The sequence below is a fragment of the Otolemur garnettii genome, unplaced genomic scaffold, assembly GCF_000181295.1.
Source record: "Otolemur garnettii isolate 467f Iridium unplaced genomic scaffold, OtoGar3 scaffold00003, whole genome shotgun sequence".
In the NCBI taxonomy this organism is placed as follows: Eukaryota; Metazoa; Chordata; class Mammalia; order Primates; family Galagidae; genus Otolemur; species Otolemur garnettii.
The window spans coordinates 44,526,897-44,549,156 of record NW_003852398.1 but is presented as its reverse complement, the minus strand read 5'-3'; the positions used below and the strand labels follow the sequence as shown (position 1 = coordinate 44,549,156).

Sequence of the window (22,260 nt, the reverse complement as noted above, 5' to 3'; positions counted from 1 at the left end):
CATTCTGAAAGGCCTAACTGCCTTTTTTTCTTTTAATTAAAACCCATGCCATAAGGATTTTTAAAAATTTACTTATTATTTCATAAGCTAGAACATAAATAGAAGAAAACTTCAATCAGTATCAAAGTAACAGAAATGAGTACAGCAAAAAAGTTTTAATTGGAATTAAAGTTGCACCCGCTACTACTATTATTCTCAGAAAATGGTTGATCAACAAAATGCCTCCTGGTCTTGATTCAGTATTGGAGAAGAGTGAATACAGCCAAACTGTGCTGATTTGAAGCAGTCTTACAGCACTTGGGCAAAGTCCAAGAATGTCTAACTGCTTTTCCAGTCATGAACACTGGCTATCAGTGCTGGGCCAGAGACTGCAACCCGTCTCTCAACATCCACTCCAATCTATGCTCCCTTCTGGTTTTATTCCACGTGCCAGAACATCCCTTTGTGTGGCCAATGAGTGTAAGTAGGAGGTCTTGAGGGACCTCTGTAAAAGCTCTTTTTAAAAGAAACATAAGGCTGACATGACTTTTTGCCATTTTCCTTTCTTCTTGTTTTTGATGGGAGAATCTGATAGCTGGAGCTGCATCAGTCAATTGAATCACAAGGTGACCTTGAGGATAAAAATCAAGTACAAAGGACAGCAGAGCAGAACGATGGAAGCCTGAATTCTTGCTGAAATCACAAAGCTGCCGAAAGAGCCAGGGACTGCTACCTCAGCACTCCTACAACTTCAGAGCAAAACAAGCCTCTATCCTGTTTAAACCTATTTTTTGTGTTATGTAGACTAATTCTTACTTACACAAATGAAAAATACACATTTAAAAATAAGGATTAAAGACTCAAGCAAATTATTTCAATGATAAACTAAATCTCTCGAATGGCCTAAACCATTCAGTGCTAAAATAAACCATTTAATATTAAAGACAGGAGTGATCTCCCATGTAGCCTCCCTCTCAGATCAGTTCAATCACTGTGCTACCACAGTGCCCACAAAAACTGGCCTACAATCAACTTATAAGCTCAACTGTTATTACCAAGTTCTAACTACCCATCTTACAATGGCAGTCTCAACTCCAAACTAAGGGCAGAACAATAATCAAATAGGCTGCTATAATTATTAAAATCCCCAGCCACTATATATGAGAGTTAAGTTCCACCCCATGTGAATCATATTAAATATACATTAATCATTATGTTGTTATTACATGGCAGAGCAGAAAGACAGCCTGATTATTACATAATCATATTAATCATTATATTAATTACAGTAATTTTTTTTTTTTTTTTAAGACAGAGTCTCACTTTGTCACCCTGGGTAGAGTGCTATGGTACCACAGCTTACAGCAACCTTCAACTTTTGGCTTAAGTGATTCTCTTGCCTCACCCTCCCAAGTAGCTGGGACTACAGGCACCTGCCACAATGCCTGGCTATTTTTTTGTTGCTTTTGTCATTTGTTGATTTTAGCTAGCCCAGGATGGGCTCGAAATCACCAACCTCGGTGTATGTGGCTAACACTCTACCTACTAAGCTATGGGTGCTAAGAAAAGGAATTTTAAAGAAAAACAATTTAACTGTCAAAACTCTTCCAAAACAATTTTTAGAGATTAAAAATGGAAGCAACTCATAAGCACAAAGAGAATGGGGAAAAGAGACCAAGAAAATTGGAAACAGAGTACCTACATAAATGAAAGCCAAGAAGCAAAGCTATTTCCCTTGTAAAACCTTAGAAATGCTATATGGTGAGACTAAAAGCAGGTTTAGTTGTCAGTGTACACAAGAACTCAAGCCCTGAGGTTCCCTTGCCAACTCCACATAGCCAGATTCACACACAACTTAAGTATTTTTGCTATTATGTGCATACACATTTAAAATAGTTGCATTTTCAATGGAAAAGGGAATTCTAGGTAAAATATTTTCAAGTCTTTAAATATCCAGATGGGGTTTAGATAGCAAGGAAATACCAATGTATGGGCACAACACATGGTCAGAGATTGTGTAACAACCTACTTTCATCCCTCCTAAATTACCCTAAGGCCCAAGAGAAATACAGTGGGTACCAAAAAAATGTATATACATTTTAAGAAAAAAAAAGCTATATTAGCACTGTTAATATTCAAGTCATAGTCGACTTCTGCAATTACAAGAAGTGCTCAACGTTTATTCTTCTTTTGTTATCAGTATATGTCAAGTATTACAATTTTAATACAATTGTTTCCTTTCTTAAAATGTGTGTAAATTTGGCATCTTTTGTATGTGGGCTTTAATTAAACCATTGTTTCTAGACCCAAACTCACTTTCTGGATCAATCACAAAAAATACTCGTATGTTCTTAAAAAATGAGAGAATTAGATTAATAAAATATAATCTGGACTAACATTTTAGCCTGAAAGAATATTTCAAAGTTTACAATAAATTTACAAACTCTCATGTCTTTAAAGACTAATCGCAATACTCTAACAAAGCAATGTTCATATGTTGAGTCCTCCTTGGGAAGAAATCTCCAAAATTATGAACCCACTTTCACACATTCCAACAAACATTTTTAAAATAATAAATCAAATGCAGAATTCAGAGAGATGGTAAACCATGCAACAATGTCTTTTATTATGTATGGGTTTTTATAATTATTTCCTCAATCTCTCCATACACAGGCAAAAATTAACATGTTATTTAACATATAAGAACTTGCGAACTTGATCACTGCCTAGAGAAGGGCAAATTATCCCCAAAACATGCTTAACCAGGAGGCCAATTCATCTGCCGACCTCCAAGAACGTGCAGATGAACATGGTAGACAGACTGTCCCCCGTCTGAACCTTCATTCACCACCATTCGATAACCTTTCTTTAGACCCAGATCCGCAGCACATTTCTTGCCAACAATCATTAAGTGTCCAAGAAGCTGGAAAAAAAAAAGTGTGTTAAGCACAGTCAATTTACAACTTCTTACTACTAAATAACCAACAGTTAAGTAGAAACATCAAACAGAAAAACTGCCAAGTTAAAAATATACCCCTTTGGACAAATATTTAGAAACGCTCTTAAAACCAGCATGGCATAGTTTACAACTGAAAACCCATTAAGATTAAGTATTTATTCATTACAAATTTCAACAAACTAATTCGGCATAAAATCTGCTGCTCAATTAAAAAAAAATTTAAATTCTATCCCAAGAGGTATTTAAGTTTTCCTACTAAAGCATGACAATCTTGCTTTCTTCTTATAGGGGAATGTATCAGTCGGGACAAGTTTGGTTATGCTGTGGTTACAAACCACCACAAATGTGGTTAAAAACAAAGATCCAGGGCGGTGTCTGTGGCTCAAAGGGGTGGGCACTGGCCCCATGTGCCAGAGGTGGCGGGTTCAAACCCAACCCCGGCCAAAAACTGCAAAAAATGAATAAATAAATTAAATTAAAAAAAAAAAGATCCATCTCTTGTGCTCTCTACATGTTCATCACCAGTTGACCAGGCTCTATATTCTACATCTATTTCATTTTGAGATCCAGGATGATGGAGCAGTCAGAGTAGTAGACAGAAAACAAGTGGGGGTTAGCTCTTAGTTTCTACTTGAAAGCCTAACATGTTGACTTATACTCACTGGCCAAATCAACTCATAACTAGGCATCCACGAGGCAGGAAGTATAATCACCCCAAAGAAGATTCATAAGTATTTACGCACTATTACACAATCTACCATAAAGAGTATTAAGAAAAATTTTAACTGAGGCCTACATCTCCTGGCAAAACCAAGTAACAATTTTTTTCTTTCCTATGCTAACAGTTGAAAGACCTGTAAGAAGTTTCTATGTTGAAGAAAAATGGGTCTAACCAACTAACCCATTCCTGGACCCTTTTTGTTCAGCAATCTTGACACAGAAATCCTCTCGCTGCCTCCAAATACCAAGAAAGCAAAGCCTGCTCTGGAAATCAAGGCCTTTCTGAGGTAGAAGACTGAACAGAGTGTGGTAATATTGTTTCCCTACTATATTTACTTAATAGTGAACAAAAAGTATTAGAACATTTTCCTTTTTAGTGTCTTTAAGTACCTCACTGACATCATAAGAATCAAATTATGGCTTTGCCGGGTAGGCATCCATAGGATTCAGATTACAGATGCTTCTCAATCTATGATGGGATTATGTCCCCAACAACACATCGTACGCTGAAATCTTAAGCTAAAAATGCCTTTACTGCACCGAACCTGCTGAACATCATAGCTTGGCCTAGCTTACCTTAAATGTGCTCAAAACCCTTATATTAGCATACAGTTGAACAAAATTATCTATTTTATATTTTATAATAAAGGGTTGAATACCTCATGTAAGAGTTTTGTACCATATAATGCTAGCCAGAAAAAAAGAATCCAAAATTCAAAATACAGTTTCTACTGAATGTCTATTTCTCTTGTACCATCATAAAGTTGAAAAATGCTAAGTCAAACCATCATAAGTCAGGGACTGCCCATACAATGGACTCCACTGCATGAGCAGCAGAGTCTGCTCTCCTGGGGCTTACTTACTAAGGCAATCGGGATAGAAACTTAAGACTCTCTCTCCTTTCCCTCTTTTCTTGCCATTGGAATTAAAGGAGTTCCCTTTCCTGAGAGCTTGTTAGAATAACGTTAACCCTCATTCTTAGTTCTCTTACCACAGGAGATCATAAGCAGTGAACTGGTAGTTTAAGGTTGTTTCTCTGACTAACTCTGTCCTTTAACTTTTATTAAAGAAGAAAGCTGCCAACACACAAGTAGACTCCATGTACAAATAGAGGCAAACTGCCTATAGATTGAATAAAAAAACACAGAGGATGACCCAGAGTCAAACTAAATATTTATCACAGTGATGGGCTCAGAGGTGAGCCCTGACTAGAATGACACACCCCAGACAAAACAGTACAAAAGATACAGCAAGGTCCTCAGGAAAAACTATAATAATCTCAAGGAAGTTAGAAAGGGAAAGAAAAATGTTTTGTCATCAAACATTTTGGCAACCAAAGTCACCCCCAGTCAGATCCCAAGAATGAATGACTACTAAAAGCTCACATTCAAGAAACAAGCTTAAAGATTTGAAATGGTGAAAAATACCCAATTTTAAAGTACATATGGTCCCCAACTTATGATGGTTCAACTTATCATTTTTCAACTTGGCCTACCTTAGTTTAAATGTGCTCAGAACCCTTGTATTAGCATACAGTTGGACGAAATCATTTAACACAATAAGGACTAAATATTTCATGTAAGAGTTTTGTACCAAATAATGCTAGCCAGAAAAAAAAAATAGTGTGAAAGTCACAGACATCAAGTAGAAACTATACTTCCAATTTTTTTCATATTATTTGGTTTTTTTTTACGTATACATGTGTTTATTAGGTTTCCACTTTTTGCCTTCACAAAATTAAAAAGGCTTAAAATTTAATAACAATAACAATGTTTGAGATAAGGACTAGAAACAAAAACCTCATAAAAAACAAATGAAGATAAATGCACTCAGAAAAGAAATTAGACAATTGCTGCATCAAAATATTAAGCAGCAATAATAATGTAAAGAAAGTAACATTCACATTGTCAAATAAGAGTATGTCTATTATAGAATGCTTTGACTCTGAGGTTCAGTATACTTCTAATTTTGATCTTTTCCCAGACCAGTGATTGCATTACTCTTACATGAATTACATTCAACACTTCATTATAAAATAGGCTCTGTGTAGCTGATTTTGCCCACGTGTAGGCTAACATTAAGTGTTCTGAGCATATTTAAGGTAGGCTACGCTAAGCTATAATGTTTGGTAGGTTAGGTGTATTAAACGCATTTTTGACATTTGTCTTCAACTCATGAGTTTATCAGGTCCTAGCCTACTGTAAGTCAAGGAGCATCCACACTGAACTGTATCTAGCATGTTCCTATGGTGGCCAAAATTTAAGTAGGCGTTAGCACGATGTTAAAGCTGGTTCAAAAAAGGTTTCATGTCAAAGAACGATGTCTTTTATGTAAAAGAGGCCTTAAAACTCTAATTTAGAAAGTTAACCTAGTAAAAACTAACCTTCTATCTATGCTTGCAGGCAACAGCTGCATTTGAGTAAAAAGCTCTGACCTTAAAATGCCATGACTGTGCAATATACTGAAAAACTAGTACTCTGAGGTTTTAATATTTCAGTTACTAAAGATGTTTTTTACCATTAATCACTACTCACTTTAACCTTTGGAGTTCATAACTTGTAAGAACATGATTAATCAAATATGAATGCCCTCAAGTTTCTAAGTTTCCAAAATAATATCTCACTTTAAAAAAGTACTCTTACCAGGCACGGTGGCTCACGTCTGTAATCCTAGCACATTACCATACCAAATAACCCCTTGAGTTACTTTCTTTACCTTCTCCCCTACTTCAGAGGTTACATATCCTTTCTCAAGTTGTGGTTAGCCTTTTCACTCTTTAAGGAATCTTTCGGTGAATACAAGTTCTTAATTTAATGTATTCTTTTATGGATTATACTTTTTTATTTCATGTTAAGGAATCCTTCTCAACCCCAAGTCATAAAGATATTCTCTAATTTGGGCTTTTAAAAAAATCAACATTTCTAAAAGCTTTTTAAAAAATCAACATTTCTAAAAGATCTTTAATGCTTTTTTATACAAAGTACAAAGTTGTAATCCAATTTCATTTTTTGATAGGAATAATAAGAAGCATCATTACTAAAAAGCCCATCCTGACATGACATCTATGACTGGCTTTAAAAAAAACTAAGGGCAAGGGGAATAAGGGTTAAGCATAGCTTTATTAGGATGTATAGATTAATAAACTTTGAAGCTGGATGATAGGTTTCTAAGGATTCATTACTCTCCTTTCTTTTCTGAATGCTTAAAATTTTCCACATAAAAACTTAACCAATAAAACAACTTACCCCAAAACTTAACCTTCCTTTCCTCACTGATCTGGACTAGGACTATCATATCAATAGTATATTCTAAAGTTCTATTATCCTTATGTTGATACCACTGTCACAGCTGTAAAACCAGACTGCTAGGGTAAGCCCCCATCTGGTTCTTCAAGAATATTTTGATTTTGTTGAACCTTTCCACTTTCTACAAATACAGTACAATCTCTGTAAGTTGACCATCTAGGGGACTGTAATAAACTAATCAACATATAGAGATGGTCATCATAAGAAACTAGGCCTGATACATGTCCAGTCTATAAAAATTAGGTAAATTTAAGGAAGTAGTCAATGTAGGAAGGTGGTCAATGTGGCAGTTCTTCTGGAATAAGTGTGTCAAGATCCAAAATTTTCATTTTAACTGCATCTATAGTTTAAACTGAGGGAAATTATATCTTTATATTAAGTCTCCTAATTCAGACATAATACACCTCTCCATTTACTTAGTTGATAATCTATTAATAAAAAATGGGCAGTAAGCAGAGATTTGATTTAAAAAATACTTTGCAGGCTTGGTGCCCGCAGCTCAGTCAGTAGGGCACCCCGGCAAAATGCACCGAAGCTGGCGGGTTTGAGCCCAGCTGAGGCCTGCTAAACAACGACAACTGCAACAACAACAAAAAAATAGCCAGGCGTTGTGGCAGGTGCCTGTAGTCCCAGCTACTTGGGAGGCTGAGGCAAGAGAATCACTTAAGCCCAAGAATTTGAGGTTGCTGTGAGCTGTGACACCACAGCACTCCATCAAGGGAGACATAGTGAGGCTGTTTCAAAAAAAAAAAAAAAACTTTCTGGCTGAATGTGGTAGCACAGGCCTGTAATCCTAGCATTCTGGGAGGCCACAGTGGGTAGACTGCTTGAGCTCCAGAGCTGAAGACCAGCCTGAGCAAAAGTGAAACTCCACTGCTACTAAAAATAGAAAAATTAGACAGTCATAGTGGCACATATCTGTAGTCCCATTTGCTGGGGAGGCTAAGGCAAGAAAATTGCTCAAGCCCTAGAGTTTGAGGTTGCTGTGAGCTATGATGCCACAGCTCTCTACCCAGGGCAACGCAGTGCGACTGTCTCAAAAAAATAAAATAAAATAAAAATACTTTCCATCTTGCTGATAACCCCCAAGCGCCAGTTATAATGGCATGAGCTCCTGAAGTCCCAGGTCAGGAGCCTCACTAACAGGATGTCTTTATTCCTACCTCAGGTCACATAACTTTCTTAAGAGTCAATGTCATAATAGAACTACATTACTTAAGAAGTTTATATGGTCACCTTCTAAGTATTCCCCTTGGCCATCTGGTCACCGCAGTGATATTCACAATGAGATAACATAGCACTTACTCAAGGATAAGTTTGCAAACTTGTCAGACATCGTACAATAGCTCTGATGGCCATTTCAGAAAGAGTTCCAAAACTGCTCTGAAGGGTACACCAGGCACTGGCAGCAGTGCAGAGCTTCCTAAGGGGAGTACTTTGAAGGTGAGCACAGTGATATTCACTACTGAGTTAAGTATCATACCAGGATGAGTTCATGAACTTAATTGTCTGACCTCATATATTCTGTCTTCTTGAAAAATTTACTCAGGCCAGGAGCGGTGGCTCATGTCTGTAATCCTTACACTTTTGGAAGCCGAGGCAGGAAGATCACTTAAGGTCAGGAGTTCAAGACCAGCCTAGGCAATATAGCAAGACCCCCCACTGCTACCAAAAAAAAAAAAATTGGCCAGGAGTAGTAGTGTGCACCTGTGGTTCTAGCTACTTGGGAGGCTGAACCAGAAGGATCACTTAAGCCCAGAAATTTGAGATTGCAATGAGTTATAATTAAACCACTGAACTCTAGTCCAGGTGACACAGCAAGACCATCTCAAAAAAAAAAAAAAAGAAAAAAGGTTTTACTCAAAATAATTTACCTTTTCTTGGCCACTCATGGTTATAACTATAAAATTATACTATATAGCATGCACCCCTCTCCAACAGAATCAGAGATATTAAACTCTACTTAGCTATGTATAAAGCAGTTCCAAAATTGTTGTGTTTTTCAAATTATATCTTTATTTTGCTGGTGTCCCAATTCCTGCTACAGAGGTAAATAATCTATCCTGACTACCCCAGCAGTCCCTCTTTCTGTTTTGGGGCTGCTGCCCCCAATCCAACAAGCAGCAAGCTTTCCCAGCAAAGGGCCCCAAAGTAAATATTGTAGATTTGTAGGTAACACAGCCTCTATCCAAACCACTCAATCTGCCTTTGCAGTGCAAAAGGAACCATGGACAATAATTAAACAAATGAGAGTGGTTGTGATCCAATAAAATGTTGTTTACAAAAACAGCCAGCAGGCCAGACTTGGCCCATAGGCCATAGGTTACCAGCGCCTGCTTTAATTTGCAGATTTAGTAATCAAACTTTTAGCCATACTAGGTATATGTGTGTTTAATTGAGAGCTGGAAAGGTTCACTGCAAAATATACATGGACTTTATATCTATTTTGGGTGTACATGATTTAATTAATTGGGAGTTTTATATACTAGTGACTTTAACTACATGCCTCTAATGTAACTGCACAAATCATCCTTTAAAAGACTTTCATTACTAGAATTTCAGCCATAATTTCTGTATTTTCTATATATATATTTTTTTCTGACTCAATCACATAGCACACTAATTCCTGGAATTATAACATGCCAATAAAATGTACTGCATTTATACTAAAATACAGAAAATCACCATAGCCCCTATAAAAGGATAACACGCAAATTCCATTTGAAGCATTCCATAAAAATTTTTTTAATGTTTCTTATTTCTGAATGTTTCATCAAAAATCAAACTACTTATACATTGTACTTAAGTCCTAATGGTTTTTGTTTTTCCTTAGCAGTGCCCTTAGGAAGATGAAAATATGGTACTGTTTTAAGAACAAAATTTAATCTCTCAATTTAAAAAACTGTGTGAGAAATTTACTTACACTTTCATCATCGTCTTCTGCTGCAGAAATCTGGGATATGTGTTTCTTTGGTATCACCAGAAAATGCGTTGGTGCTTGAGGGGAAATGTCATGGAAAGCAAGACACTAGGGGGAAAAAAATCAGTTTTAGTGTATCAGTGGGCTAAAAACTTACATTTTTTTCTTTTTAAGAGACATGGTCTTGCTCTATCACAGCTCCCTGCAATCTGGAACTCCTGCACTCTAGGGATTTCCCCACTTCAGTCTCCCAAGTAACTAAGAGGATGACTGTGAGCCACTAAGCCTGGCTATTCTTTCAAGTAGTTACTGATCACTAACTACATTAAGAGTCACTGTACTAGATACTAAGAAAACACAACTGTATACAATACACATGGTCTCACGGTCCTTTTCATGGAACTTAAAGAATCTTACGGGAAGATGAACTAAATGAAAGTGTAATATCCAAAAAGTCACACACGTTACTTACATAGAAAAAGTAATGGGTGAGATGATTATTACAGAAAAATCTGACTTAGATTGAGTGGTAGGGACAACAACCCTGAGACAATGACATTTAAAATGAGATCCAGTGGATGAGCAGAAATTACCCAATTACCCATGTAATTGATCTCAGTCTGATCTCAAGTAACTCTTCCCCATAAAGTTACACTTTCTTAAATCCACCTTCAGGGTTTTTCAGTGGCTGTTCCCAGAACTAGAATGGTTCTCACCCCACAACCTAAAATTTGTCAAATGTAAACTGTCATTTATTCCTCTGTTCCCAGCATCCATAATCTCTAAAGGAAACCTGATTCCCCTCCCCCCTCCACCATGCCCTCTTCAGAGGACTAGTTGTGCCATTTCCTGGTTTGTTCCTTTCTGGTTGTAAACAGTTTTGTGACTACATATTTGTCCGATATTTTATTATTACCTATTCTTTCCACTTTACTCAACTGTTTAAGAAATATTCCTATTCTATTCTTTTCTGTAGAATTAAAGAATGTACATAGGATTTAGAGAAATTATTTGCCACACTAGAAGTGTCTGTGAATAGAGACACAGCAGGAATGAGTCTTTTGGTCACTACTGGAGGGTTCTGCTTCATAAAACCGAATCATGCTTAGCTATCTCACGAGTAATTCTATTTGATAGTCTCTACAAAATGCTGTATCATTTGGAATGCTTCGTGCGGTTCAACTGTCGGCCTTACCGTGATTCAAGTCAGCATTTCAATAATCATTTATAAAAAGCAACTGCTAGTTTTTAAAAAGAAATGTGTTTTTTCTAAAACAAAAGCACTGCCCCCTAAAGACAAAGGTATTTAAAATTCACCTCAAGGAACCTAATGAAGTCTTCCGTAACGTTTTCTGATCTAAGTAGCACAAAAAGGTCTTCTTACGATTCTTAAAGTTAACTTAACAAAATGTTTGCAAAACTTGTTGTACCTAAATCAGGCAACCTCATGCCCGGCTTCATCTGGGATCCAAACCCAAAATAAAACTGTCCACTGAACAATTTACACAAGATGTCTTAAAGTCCCATCAACTGGGATCCCACCTATAATGAGGTCAACAAAAACGACATTCTTAGTACTTCGGCGTACTTTCCTGTCGAATATAAAAGAAATCATTTCAATACTTGTTAAGTGCAAAATCTTCAGTGGGAGAGGTCAAAAGAAAGCAAATCCGCGATGGCGGCCCACATTTTATCTCGGATATTCCAGCCCCGGCTGGCAGTTGGGGTGAGGGGAGAAAGCGGGGAGGCCCCGGCGGCCCGCACGCCCCCAGCGCAACCTTCCCGGCGCCGCGCCCGCGGAGCAGCGCCCAGGAACGCCAGGCCCTGGCCGGCCAGCGGTGCGCGGGAGATCGCGGAGATTGGGCCCGAGTCGGGGCGCGATCAGGTTTCTTCCTGTTAGGCAGAGCGCCGGCGAGATTTCGAGATTCCTGACACAGACGGAGTCCGAGGCGGCCGGGGAGTCCGCGGGCATCCACGCCGGGCACCCGGCGCGCTCCAACACGCGCCCGGGCCCCGCGGTGCGGCACCGAGGGCGCCCGGCGGCCTGGCCCGCTCCCGGGACTGATAACGCGTAACCGGAGCGCTGGCACGCGCCGGCAGGCCGCCTCGGAGCGCCCGCGGCCCTGCCCGCTGGCCGGGGGCCCGCTCGGCCAGGCGACCGGGTCCCGTCCCTTCCCTGCCGCAGCCCTGACCCGACCCGTCCCTTCTCTCCGCGGGAAACCCGCGTGTCCGCAGGGCGGCTGCCCCCGACTCAGCCCACGAGCGAGGCGGCGGCCGGCGCCTACCCGGTCATCCTCAAAAATGATTTTGGCTGGGATTTCCTTGCGGATGATCTTTCCGAAGATCGTGTCGCCACCAGGCCGAGCGACCTGAGCCTTGGCGATCTCATCTGCCATCCCGGCCTCCCCTCCCGCGCGGCAGCCAGGGGAGAAGCTCGGAGGAGGGAGGGACAAGGAGAGCGCGCGGAGAGCGGGAGCGCGCGGCCAAGCCTGCGCAGGGACCGCTGCTCGCGCCCCCGCGGGTCCTGCGCGTGCGCACTGGCGAGCCGGGCTGCGAGCGCTGCGAGCGCTGCGGGCGCTGCGGTCGCGAGGAAGCTCGAAGGGCACCCAACCGACGCCCCTGGGAGCCGAACTGAAGTCGTTTTTCTTTCCTCCTTCCTTGTCTCCCTAGAGAACTGAGTTACTGGCATAAGCCCTTCATTTGCTTATGGACGTCTGTAGGAAGAACATCTTTTTGTAACTAAAAAGATTTGATAATTCAAATGGTGCTGACCATGTTCTGGCTGAGACGCCATAGCACGTCACCGCTACTTCCTTTCCTGTGGCAGGTTTCTTCTCGTTTTAGTTGTGGTTCTCACCCTTCACTGCACATTAAAATTACTTGAGGAGTTTTTCAAAATCCCCATGAACGTGGCTGCTATTAAATCTATTAACTAAAAGGGTCTGGAGATGAGACCCAGGCATCAGTACTCTGTAAACCTTCCTAGACTGTTGTACAAAGAATTTTTCTCAGCAGAATCAGCATAAATGTAAAATGCCCCTCAAAGGAGTAAAGACTTCTTTAATCCTCCATCCCTCTCCATATCTTTGCTCCTTTATAAAAATTTTCTAAATATTGTGTCCTCTTTCTCATCTTTCAATATAAGCCCATTTCCCTCTAGTCAAGGTCACCGAGGATATCGACTTACAAAATCTTACAGGCAATTCCGTTGACCATCACACTAGACCTCTTCTATCATTTGCCACAGTTGACCACTACCTCCTTTTAGCAATAGTCTTCACTCTCCTACCTCCCTGGATCTTATTTCTCTTTCACAAGAAACCTTCAGTTCCAGATCTCTCAATGGGCTCCCTTCTTAGTCCTCTAACAATTACAGACATTCCCCAGGTTACCAAGGAGATAGGTTCTGTACGTTTGTTCTTAAGTTGAATTTGTAAGTTGGGAAACGTACATTTATCTATTACCTGTGCTAACCTCCATTCGTATGTGTGAGTTGGACGTCATTCAGATATTTGTAACTTGGAGACTGCCTGCAATCTCAAGTGTCCTTATTAAGAAAAATTTACCTCCTGTACTGCCTTATATGATTACACTTTACCACTTTATCTTCGCAAAAGTAATGGTGGTTCCCTTTAATCTCAAAAGTGTCTTATTCAGTACTTTTGTTATAAAAGACTGGAACGATTGGCGAAATCTAAATAATGTCTACAAATCAGACAATATTATAGTTTTGAAGTCATGTTAATTTCCCTTTATAACCACAGTAAAATTAATCAAAATCAGTTGGTCTGGGAGAGAGCCCAATAGTTTGGGTTTCTAACACGTTTTCAGGTGATCCAGTATCTGCTGACCCTAGAACCATACTTTGTGAACCATTGATGTAAGGTAATGTGTTAGAAGGAAACAAAAACCCCACTGAAGTTTTTAGGGATATAGGGTATCATGTTTGCAACTCATTCTCAAACAGTTCAGAGGGAAAAAATGTCCAAGTAGATGAGTAGAATGATAGAATAGGATAAAGCAATCGTAGTAAAATGTTAACATTTGGCAAATCTGGGTGAAAGTTACATGCAAATTCTATGTATTCTTGCCACTTTTCTGTAAGTCTGAAATTGTCAAAAGGTTAAAGCAAAAGGAACGGTGGCTAGCTCAGATGAGCAGATGGCTTCCCACGCTGGGATGCTGGAATGCCCGGGTGAAGGGGTGCCAGACAGGGCAGCGTGCTGTTCTTAGCCTGGTGAAGCATTCGCATTGGGGTTCAAGGGTATCTGATCGTGAACACATAGAGGGTGTCAACCTGGCCTAGGCCACTTTATTTGAATGACCTCCAGAGAGCCACAAGCAGCCTTTGGCCTGTGCTCCTTTGCCTGGAAGTGGAGACATTCATTAAATGGATTTGTGTTCAGTGATCATTGACTGTCTGCCAGGGAATCTTTTTTGGTATTTTTTTTTTTTTTGAGACAAAGTCTCACCATGTCGCCCTTGGTAGAGAGTCGTGGTGTCATAGCTCACAGCAACCTCAAACTCTTGAGCTTAAGAGATTCTCTTGCCTCAGCCTCCCAAGTAGCTGGGACTACAGGCACCCACCACAACACTCAGCTATTTTTTGTTGCAGTTATTGTTTACCTGGCCTGGGCCAGGTTCGAACCCGCCACCCTCAGTGTATGTGGCTGGCATTATAACCACTGTGCTATGGGCGCCAAGCTTGAATTTTTAACATAAGCAGTTTGGTTGTTTCCTGTGAGTAGAAAAACCTCACTGTATAACTGCCATAATGCCTTCCCTGCCTTGGTGTAAAATTAGTGTAGAAGCAAAGTGCCATTTAGTGTATAGATGATTTCAACCATTTCAGGTGAAGCTTGGTAGATATTGAGTATCGCCAACTCTGCAGGTGGAAGGCGGATGCTTGAAGCATAGACTGTTGCCAGCTGAGTACCATCTGGGTACACAAAAGTGACTTAACATAGCAGCTGTTCCTGATTCATTTCTCACAGTCTTAATTCTTAGGTGTCTCAAATTCAACCTATTTTATGCTTTCTCCCCTGCTCATCTCTCAGCTGTTTATAACATGGAATCACTTAGCACTTCTAACATCTTAAAGAAGTCCCTGGTGAGGATTCTGAAAATTGGATCTTGACTAGAGATGACTGGATCACTTAAAATTTCCAGGAGCCTGAAGAGTACTGAAATAATTGCCTTTGAATGGTCCATAAATATACACTTAAGACAATGAGGATACAAATAAATATGTTGATGTACTTGAAAAATGTATGCTGGTATGGATAATAAACAATACAGTCAACTTTCACTCAGTCTGAGGCCTTTATTGTCTATAGAGATCTTGGGTATTTGTCTCCTGACCTACCTCTCCCCTTAATTCCAGGCTAATTTTGATATACATTACAGCCTACTCACCACCTTCATTTGGATGTCTACCAGGCACTTCAACTTTATTTTTACTTCCCCTAAACAAACAAACAAAAATCTCTTCCTTCAGCATTCTACTATACTAACATTCACCCAATTGCTTAAGCCAGAAACCTTGAAATCATCTCGCCACATTTTCAACACATATGAATCTAATCACTTCTCACCTCTTCCACCCCCACTGCCCTAATCCAAGCTACTATTACCGCTTGCCTCCTATTTTGAGAACCTCCTACTTGAAAAAGCCTCTTTGCTTCTACTATAGTTAATCTGCCGTACAGCATCTAAAATGATCTTTACAAATATAATGTCATTCTCCTGCTGGTATTCCAGTGCATTCTATCACAGAATAAAATCCAAAATTCTTAACTTGATTTTTTTTTTTTTTTTTGAGACAGAGCCTCAAGCTGTCCCCCTGGGTAGAGTGCCATGGCATTACAGCTCACAGTAACCTCCAACTCCTAGGCTCAAGCGAGTCTCCTGCCTCAGCTTCCCAAGTAACTGGGACCATAGGCGCCTGCCACAATGCCTGGCTATTTTTTTTGGTTGCAGCCGTCATTGTTGTTTTGGCAGGCCCAGGCTGGATTTGAACTTGCCACCTTAGGTGTATGTGGCTGGCGCCTTAGCCACTTGAGCCACAGACACTGAGCCACTTAACTTGATTTATTAGATCCTATGTGACTAAGCCCCTGGTTCTTTCTCCTACCTTATTTCCTACCCTTTCAACTTTTTTTAATTTTTATTAAATCATAGCTGTGTACATTAATGCAATCATGGGGTACAATGTGTTGGTTTTATATACAATTTGAAATATTTTCATCAAACTGGTTAACATAGCCTTCACAGCATTTCTACCCTTTCAACTTTATTGACTGTCTTCATCCATACTGAGTGTAGTAAGCAAAAGATGCTCATGTCCTAATCCCTGGAGGTGCTGTATATATGTACATGGTAAATGGAATTTTGCAGATGTGATTAAGTTAGGAATCTTTTTTTTTCTTTTTCTGTTGTTGTTGAGACAGAGCCTCAAGCTGTCGCCTTGGGTAGAGTGCCATGGCATCACAGCTCACGGCAACCTCCAACTCCTGGGCTCAAGTGATTCTCTTGCCTCCGCCTCCCAAGTAGCTGGGACTACAGGCACCCACCACAATGCCCCACTATTTTTTGGTTGCAGCTGCCATTGTTGTTTAGCAGGCCTGGGATGTATTCAAACCCGCCAGCTCAAGTGTATGTGGCTAAAGCCTAAGCCACTTGAGCCACAGGCACCGAGCCCAATCTTTTCTTTAATTATGCATTTGTATTTAAGAATTTCTTCCATTGGCATTTTCAAGAGCTGAGAACTACAGATATAATTAAACTTTAAACATATTATTCTTTCCACTTTTCTGTAAGTCAGTTTTCATTTTAAAGTTAGGAATCTTAATGAGATTCCTAGATTATCCAGGTAGGCCTGATATAATCATAAAGGTCTTTGTAAGTGTAAGACACAGAGAATGAGAATGAGAGGAGATATAACAACAGAAGGAGGAGTGAGAATCAGAGATTTTAAGATGTTCCTTTATTGGCTTTCAAGATGGAAAGGGGCACAAACAGGTGGCATTTTGGAAGTCAGAAGTCCAAATTACCTTTCACGAAGCTAAATTCAAGGTGTTAGTTAGCAAGGGTGCATTACTTTCAAAGGCTTTAGGGGAGAATCAATTCCCTCACCTTTTCCAGTTTTTAGAGGCAGCCTGCTTTCCATGGTTTGTGGCCCCTTCCTTCATCTTCAAACTTCTCCCTGACACTGCTTCCTTCTTCCACTTATAAGGATCACTCTGATTCCACTGGGCCCTCCACACAATTTAGGATAATCTTCTCATCTCAAATCCTTAATTTAATCACACTTGCAAAGTCCCTTTTGTCATATAAGGTAAAATAATCAAGAGGTTCTGGGTATGTGAACTCAAGACATATTTTGGAGGCCATTATTCTGCCTATTACATACCTCCATGAACTTATATGATAAATATGTTGGAAATGCCTGTTTAGTTCTGGCATACACTTTGAGATGCAGAAAACTAGGATATGTTCCCAGAAAATAGTAAAGAACTCCCTCATTTGTGAGACAGTTGATGGAAAGATACAGATGTGTCTAAGAGAAGCAACAGGACTGAACTAATTTTGGCATTATAACAACTATATTTTCAAATATTGCCAGATGAAGGGTTTTAGTTAACTGAATACAGGACCATAGCCAGAATTTTTTAAATGAATTACAAATTTTCAGGAAATTAGGCTATGATTCCAAACAGGAAATGAAAAAAAAAAGCATCCTTTAATCATCGTAAGCATTCAGAAGGCACAATGTGATGTCACAAAACCACCTAATTTGTTGTTTCCTAGATTAAAAAAAAAAAAATACCTGGTGCATTTGGTTTAATTGCTTGTTTTATCAAATGCTCTTCTGAAAATCAAGTGTACTTTTTAAAAATACTATCATCTTGCTATTCTCCTGATGATTTACACCATCCTTCAAAACGACATTAAGTCACAGAAAAGGAACAGGGCCTTGGAAACCCGTTGGTCCAAATCTTTCATTCTTAATTTTTTTTTAAGTCAATTTTACCGAAAAGTTAGTGAGTCTGTTGTGGTAGGGAAGGCAAACATGGATTATGCAATAGAACAATATTAAGACTTTTAGACTTTTCTTGATCTTAGCAAGATTTTTGTTGTTGTTGGTTTTTTTTTTTTTTTTCAGTTTTTGGTCGGGGCGGGTTTGAACCTTCCACCTCCTGTATATGGGGCCGGTGCCTCACTCCTCTGAGCCACAGGCGCCAACACTTGGCAAGGTCTTAAGTTAAAAACACAAATAAATGGCTTTGCAATTGCCTATGATTATGATGTTGCTAATAAATTACTCACTTTCAGCCTCTATCACCAAAACCAAAGAGTAGAGCAATTTGAATAGTCAGGATGTAGTACCTAGTAAGACTAGGGCTTGGGGTCAGGTGCCGCAGATTTCTATCACAGAGTTGCACTTCACTAGCTTGTGAACTTGAGCATGTAACTCGACCTCACCTTACGGGAAAAATAAAAAGAATGCAGAACACAATTTTTGTTCTTGAGACAGATCTCACTCTCTCCCTGGGGTTAGAATACAGCTAGAGCGTAACTTACTACAACCTCAAACGCCTGGACTCAAGTGATTCCACCACATAGCTGACACTACAGGTGCACGCCACCAAGCCAAGCTAGTTTTAAATTTTTTTTCTACAGAGTCTCCTCTGGCTCTACTGCTCTGGCTTGTCTCGAAGTCCCGTCCGCAAGCAATCCTCCCACTTCCGCCTCCCAAAGGGTTTGTATTACAGGCATGAGCCACCGCGTCCAACCACAACAGAACTTTTAAGAGTCAGCATTCCAATAAACACCCGCTGTAGTTACTAGAGCTTGGCTTTTATTTATGCATATTTCCACGGAGACTGTCGCCCTTGGGAAACATTAAAACAAGGCCCTTAAATAGACGATTTTAACTCCCAAGCAGGAGGAAACAAACAAAGCGCACGTTCCGATGCCATTCGTAAATACCAAGCCAGCCTATGAGCCGGAGGTTCCCTGGGTCGGAAGTAGACCTGCCCCTAACAAACATGGGATCCAGAAGATTTCCGTTCTCTTCTGCCCAATAATTGGGCTTCGCGACTTCTCGCGCTTTTACCAGCTGTCACCGGCTTAGCAAATACCTGGTCGTTTCGAGGAAGGAGGGTCTACAAAGGAAATGCTACGTGGTGATTGGTTGTGGCACGTTAGGAACATGGCTACAGAGACTTGGATAGTTCAAATCTGGCATTGATTAGTTGCCAAGAGGCGGGGCGACTCGACCGCCTGAGAAGTGGAGGCAGCGGCGAGAAGAGCCATGGGTCAGGCGGCCAAGGTGACAGGGCCGAGGGAGGGGATGGGTGCGATGCCGACAGGGAGAGTAAGTTCGCGGCCTTGCGAAGGTTGTCTGGCGTCTTTGGAGGCGGTTCAAGACCCTTCATGAAGGATGTGACCGTTGCCTCAGAGGAGCCAAATGACCAACCACGAGGGGCAGTCCAGGGTTTGTGCAGGTGCGGAGGAGGGAGGGAGGCAGCTATGTAGTTGGATTCTGCTGACCACACTGACGGAGTATGGAGGGTTTATCCGTGATGCAAGCCCACGACTTGACTTTTGCCCCCATTTCATCTCCAGCGTTGTCTGAGGGGTCCATTTCACATTTCTAGAACATATAGGAGAAGCAAAGGTAATCCTGAGGTACAACCGTCTAATGTAAAGTTTGTTTGGATAACCAGAGGTTCACAGAAGTCTAGCAATCGAGGATACTGAGTCCTTGTAAAATTACTTGCCAAAAGTAGCATCAGCAGGGGCCCGTGAGAACCGAGTGTCCTAATTGAGCTTGGGATGTGCTGGCCCCGCCTGGGTCACCCCTGAGGACCTGGTCCGAAATTCATTTCTTGTCAAGCAGATTCACATTCCTGACAGGTGCACATTTCTCAGGAGCAGCCATCCCTTAACCTTACATGTTATCAGCATGGCTGATTGGGACTTGGCAGTTGTCAGTGGCTGAAACGTAGGCATGGAAAGAGGAAAATTGCCTGTTACAATAGGGTGAGGAAAAACAATGCTTATGGTTGGTTGATCAATAATAGGTAGCCACCAAGCGGTCCTCATGTACTATTGAACTTGGTGTTCTCTGTACATTTTAATACACATTGCAACACCAATAGAAGCAATTGTATGGGCTTATTCAGTCAAAAATTTATTGTGTCCATAATACCAATAATAACAGCCGGACCAGGTGCAGGCTCATGCTTGTAATCCTGTCGTTCTGGGAGTCCAAGGCTAGAGGATTGCTTGAGCCCAGGAGTTTGAGATCAGCCTCCCCCCACCTCAACCTCCCAAAGTACTAGTATTATAGGCCTGAGCCACCGCTCCTAACCAAGTTTTCCACATTTTAATAAAAATTTATTAGCCCCAAGGTGATAATAGCTCCAACAGCTCCATGGCAATAATGCTGACATTTTCTTTTTCTTACACCAGGCCTTTCTTTTTTTTTCCTTAAATAGCATGTAAAACCATTAGGTTTACCTACCTTTCACTTTCTTCTTTCCAACAACATGTCTTCCATTGTTCTTGCAATATTAAACTCCCTGGGTTCCTATGATTCCTACAATGTCCATGTTTCTACTGACAGTCTCTTCAAAGCAATTTGGGTATTTACTGGTGAGGACTTCAGAATTCGTACAGCCGCTGCACATTAATTCCAAAGCCACTTGCATATTTTTAGGTATAAGCCAACCTCAGAGATACTGTGGGTTCAGTTCCAGACCACTGCAGTTAAATGAATGTCACAATAAAGTGAGTCACATAGTTTTGGGGTTTCCTAGTACATATAAAAGTTATGTTTATATAACACTATAGTCTATCAAATGTGTAATAGTATTATCAAAAATCCAGTATACCTATCATAATTAAAAATTATGTTATTGCTAAAAAGTACTAACAATTATCTGAGCCTGCAGCACTTCGTAATCTCTGTGCTGCTGGAGGGTCTTGCCTCAGTATTGGCTGCCAACTGATGGAAGGTTCCTGTGGCAATTTCTTAAAATAAGACAACAATAAAGTTTGTCACATTGATTGACTCTTCCTCTAAGGAAAGATTTCTTTGTAGCATAGGATGCTTTTGATAGCATTTTAATCACAGTAGGACTTCTTTCAAAACTGGAGTCAATCTGTCCTCCTAAACCCTGCTACTGCTTTATCAACTAAGTTAATACATTATTCTAAAATACTTTGTTGTTTTTTCAACAATGTTCATACCATCTTCCCCAGAAATAGATTCCATCTCAAGAAACCACTCTTTTGCCTCGGCACCCATAGCACAGTGGTTACGGTGCCAGCCACATACACTGAGGCTGGTGGGTTCAAACCCCAGCCTGGGCCAGCTAAACAACAATGACAACTGCAACAACAACAACAACAAAAATAGCTGGACATTGTGGGAGGTGCCTGTAGTCCCAGCTACTTGGGAGGCTGAGGCAAGAGAATCACTTAAGCCCAAGAGTTTGAGGGTGTTGTGAGCTGTGACGCCATCCATGGCACTCTACTCAGGGCAACAAAGTGAGACTGTCATAACTAAATAAATAAATAAGAAAAAGAAACCGTTCTCTTTACTCATCTATAAGTAGCAACTCCTTGTCTGTTAAAGTTTTGTCATGAGATTGCAGCAATTCAGTCACATCTTCATGTTTTACTTATTCTGTTCTCTTGCTGTTTCCACCACATCTGCCATGACTTTCTCCAGTAAAGTCTTGAACCCCTCAAAGTCATCTATGAGGGTTGGAGTCAATTTCTTCAAAACTCCTGTTAATGTTGATATTTTGATCTCCTCCTACAAATCACGAATGTTCTGAATAGCATGTAAAATGGTGCATCCTTTTCAGAAAGTTTTCAGTTTACCTTGCCCAGATCTGTTAGAGGAATCTCTGACTAGCTATAGGCTTAGAAAATGAATTTTTTAAATATTAAGATTTGAAGGCCAAATTTGCTCCTTCATCCATAGGCTACAGAATGGATGTTGTGTTAGCAAGCATGAAAACAACATTAATCTTATATATCTCCATCAGAACATTGGGTGACCAGGTCAATCAACAGTAATATTTTGAAAGGAATTTTTTTTTCTGAGCAATATTGTGTCTCAGGGAATAGGGAGGCCCAAGGAGGGGGAGAGAGACAGTAGACCGGCCTGCCAGTGGAATGGTCAGAACACTGCGACATTTATTAAAGTCACCCTTTATTGGTACATTCTATACATACTACTTGTAACAGTTCTTGGCAGGCCACAACAGTTACAATAATAACATCAAAGATCAAGGATCTCAGCTCGGCGCCTGTGGCTCAAGTGGCTAAGGCACCAGCCACATACACCTGAGGTGACA

General features: G+C 40.4%; 2 protein-coding genes across 2 annotated transcripts in view; one reads left to right on the top strand and one right to left on the bottom strand.

Annotated features, from left to right (window-relative positions):
* Nucleotides 1-2,576: 2,576 nt before the first annotated feature.
* HINT1 (histidine triad nucleotide binding protein 1) lies at nt 2,577-12,416 on the bottom strand. Its single transcript, XM_003782222.3, has 3 exons — nt 12,169-12,416; nt 9,887-9,991; nt 2,577-2,902 (listed from the first exon to the last, which is right to left on the bottom strand). The coding sequence occupies exons 1-3, from the start codon at nt 12,277-12,279 to the stop codon at nt 2,738-2,740; spliced, it is 381 nt and encodes a 126-aa protein (XP_003782270.1). The 5' UTR covers nt 12,280-12,416; the 3' UTR covers nt 2,577-2,737.
* A 6,718-nt stretch (nt 12,417-19,134) lies between these two features.
* LYRM7 (LYR motif containing 7) overlaps nt 19,135-22,260 on the top strand; it is a 26,512-nt gene continuing 23,386 nt past the window's right edge. Inside the window, exon 1 of the mRNA XM_003782221.3 lies at nt 19,135-19,217. Within this exon, the coding sequence (XP_003782269.1) occupies nt 19,200-19,217 (18 nt within the window). The 5' untranslated portion in view covers nt 19,135-19,199. The remainder of the gene's footprint in view (nt 19,218-22,260) is intronic.

Coding starts and splice junctions, on each gene's coding strand:
- HINT1 (XM_003782222.3), bottom strand. CDS start 12,279: ATGGCAGATGAGATCGCCAAGGCTCAGGTCGCTCGGCCTGGTGGCGAC. Junction 9,992..12,168: donor TCATTTTTGAGGATGACCGG/GTAGGCGCCGGC, acceptor TTTTCCCCCTAG/TGTCTTGCTTTCCATGACAT. Junction 2,903..9,886: donor CAGAAGACGATGATGAAAGT/GTAAGTAAATTT, acceptor TTTTTTTTCCAG/CTTCTTGGACACTTAATGAT.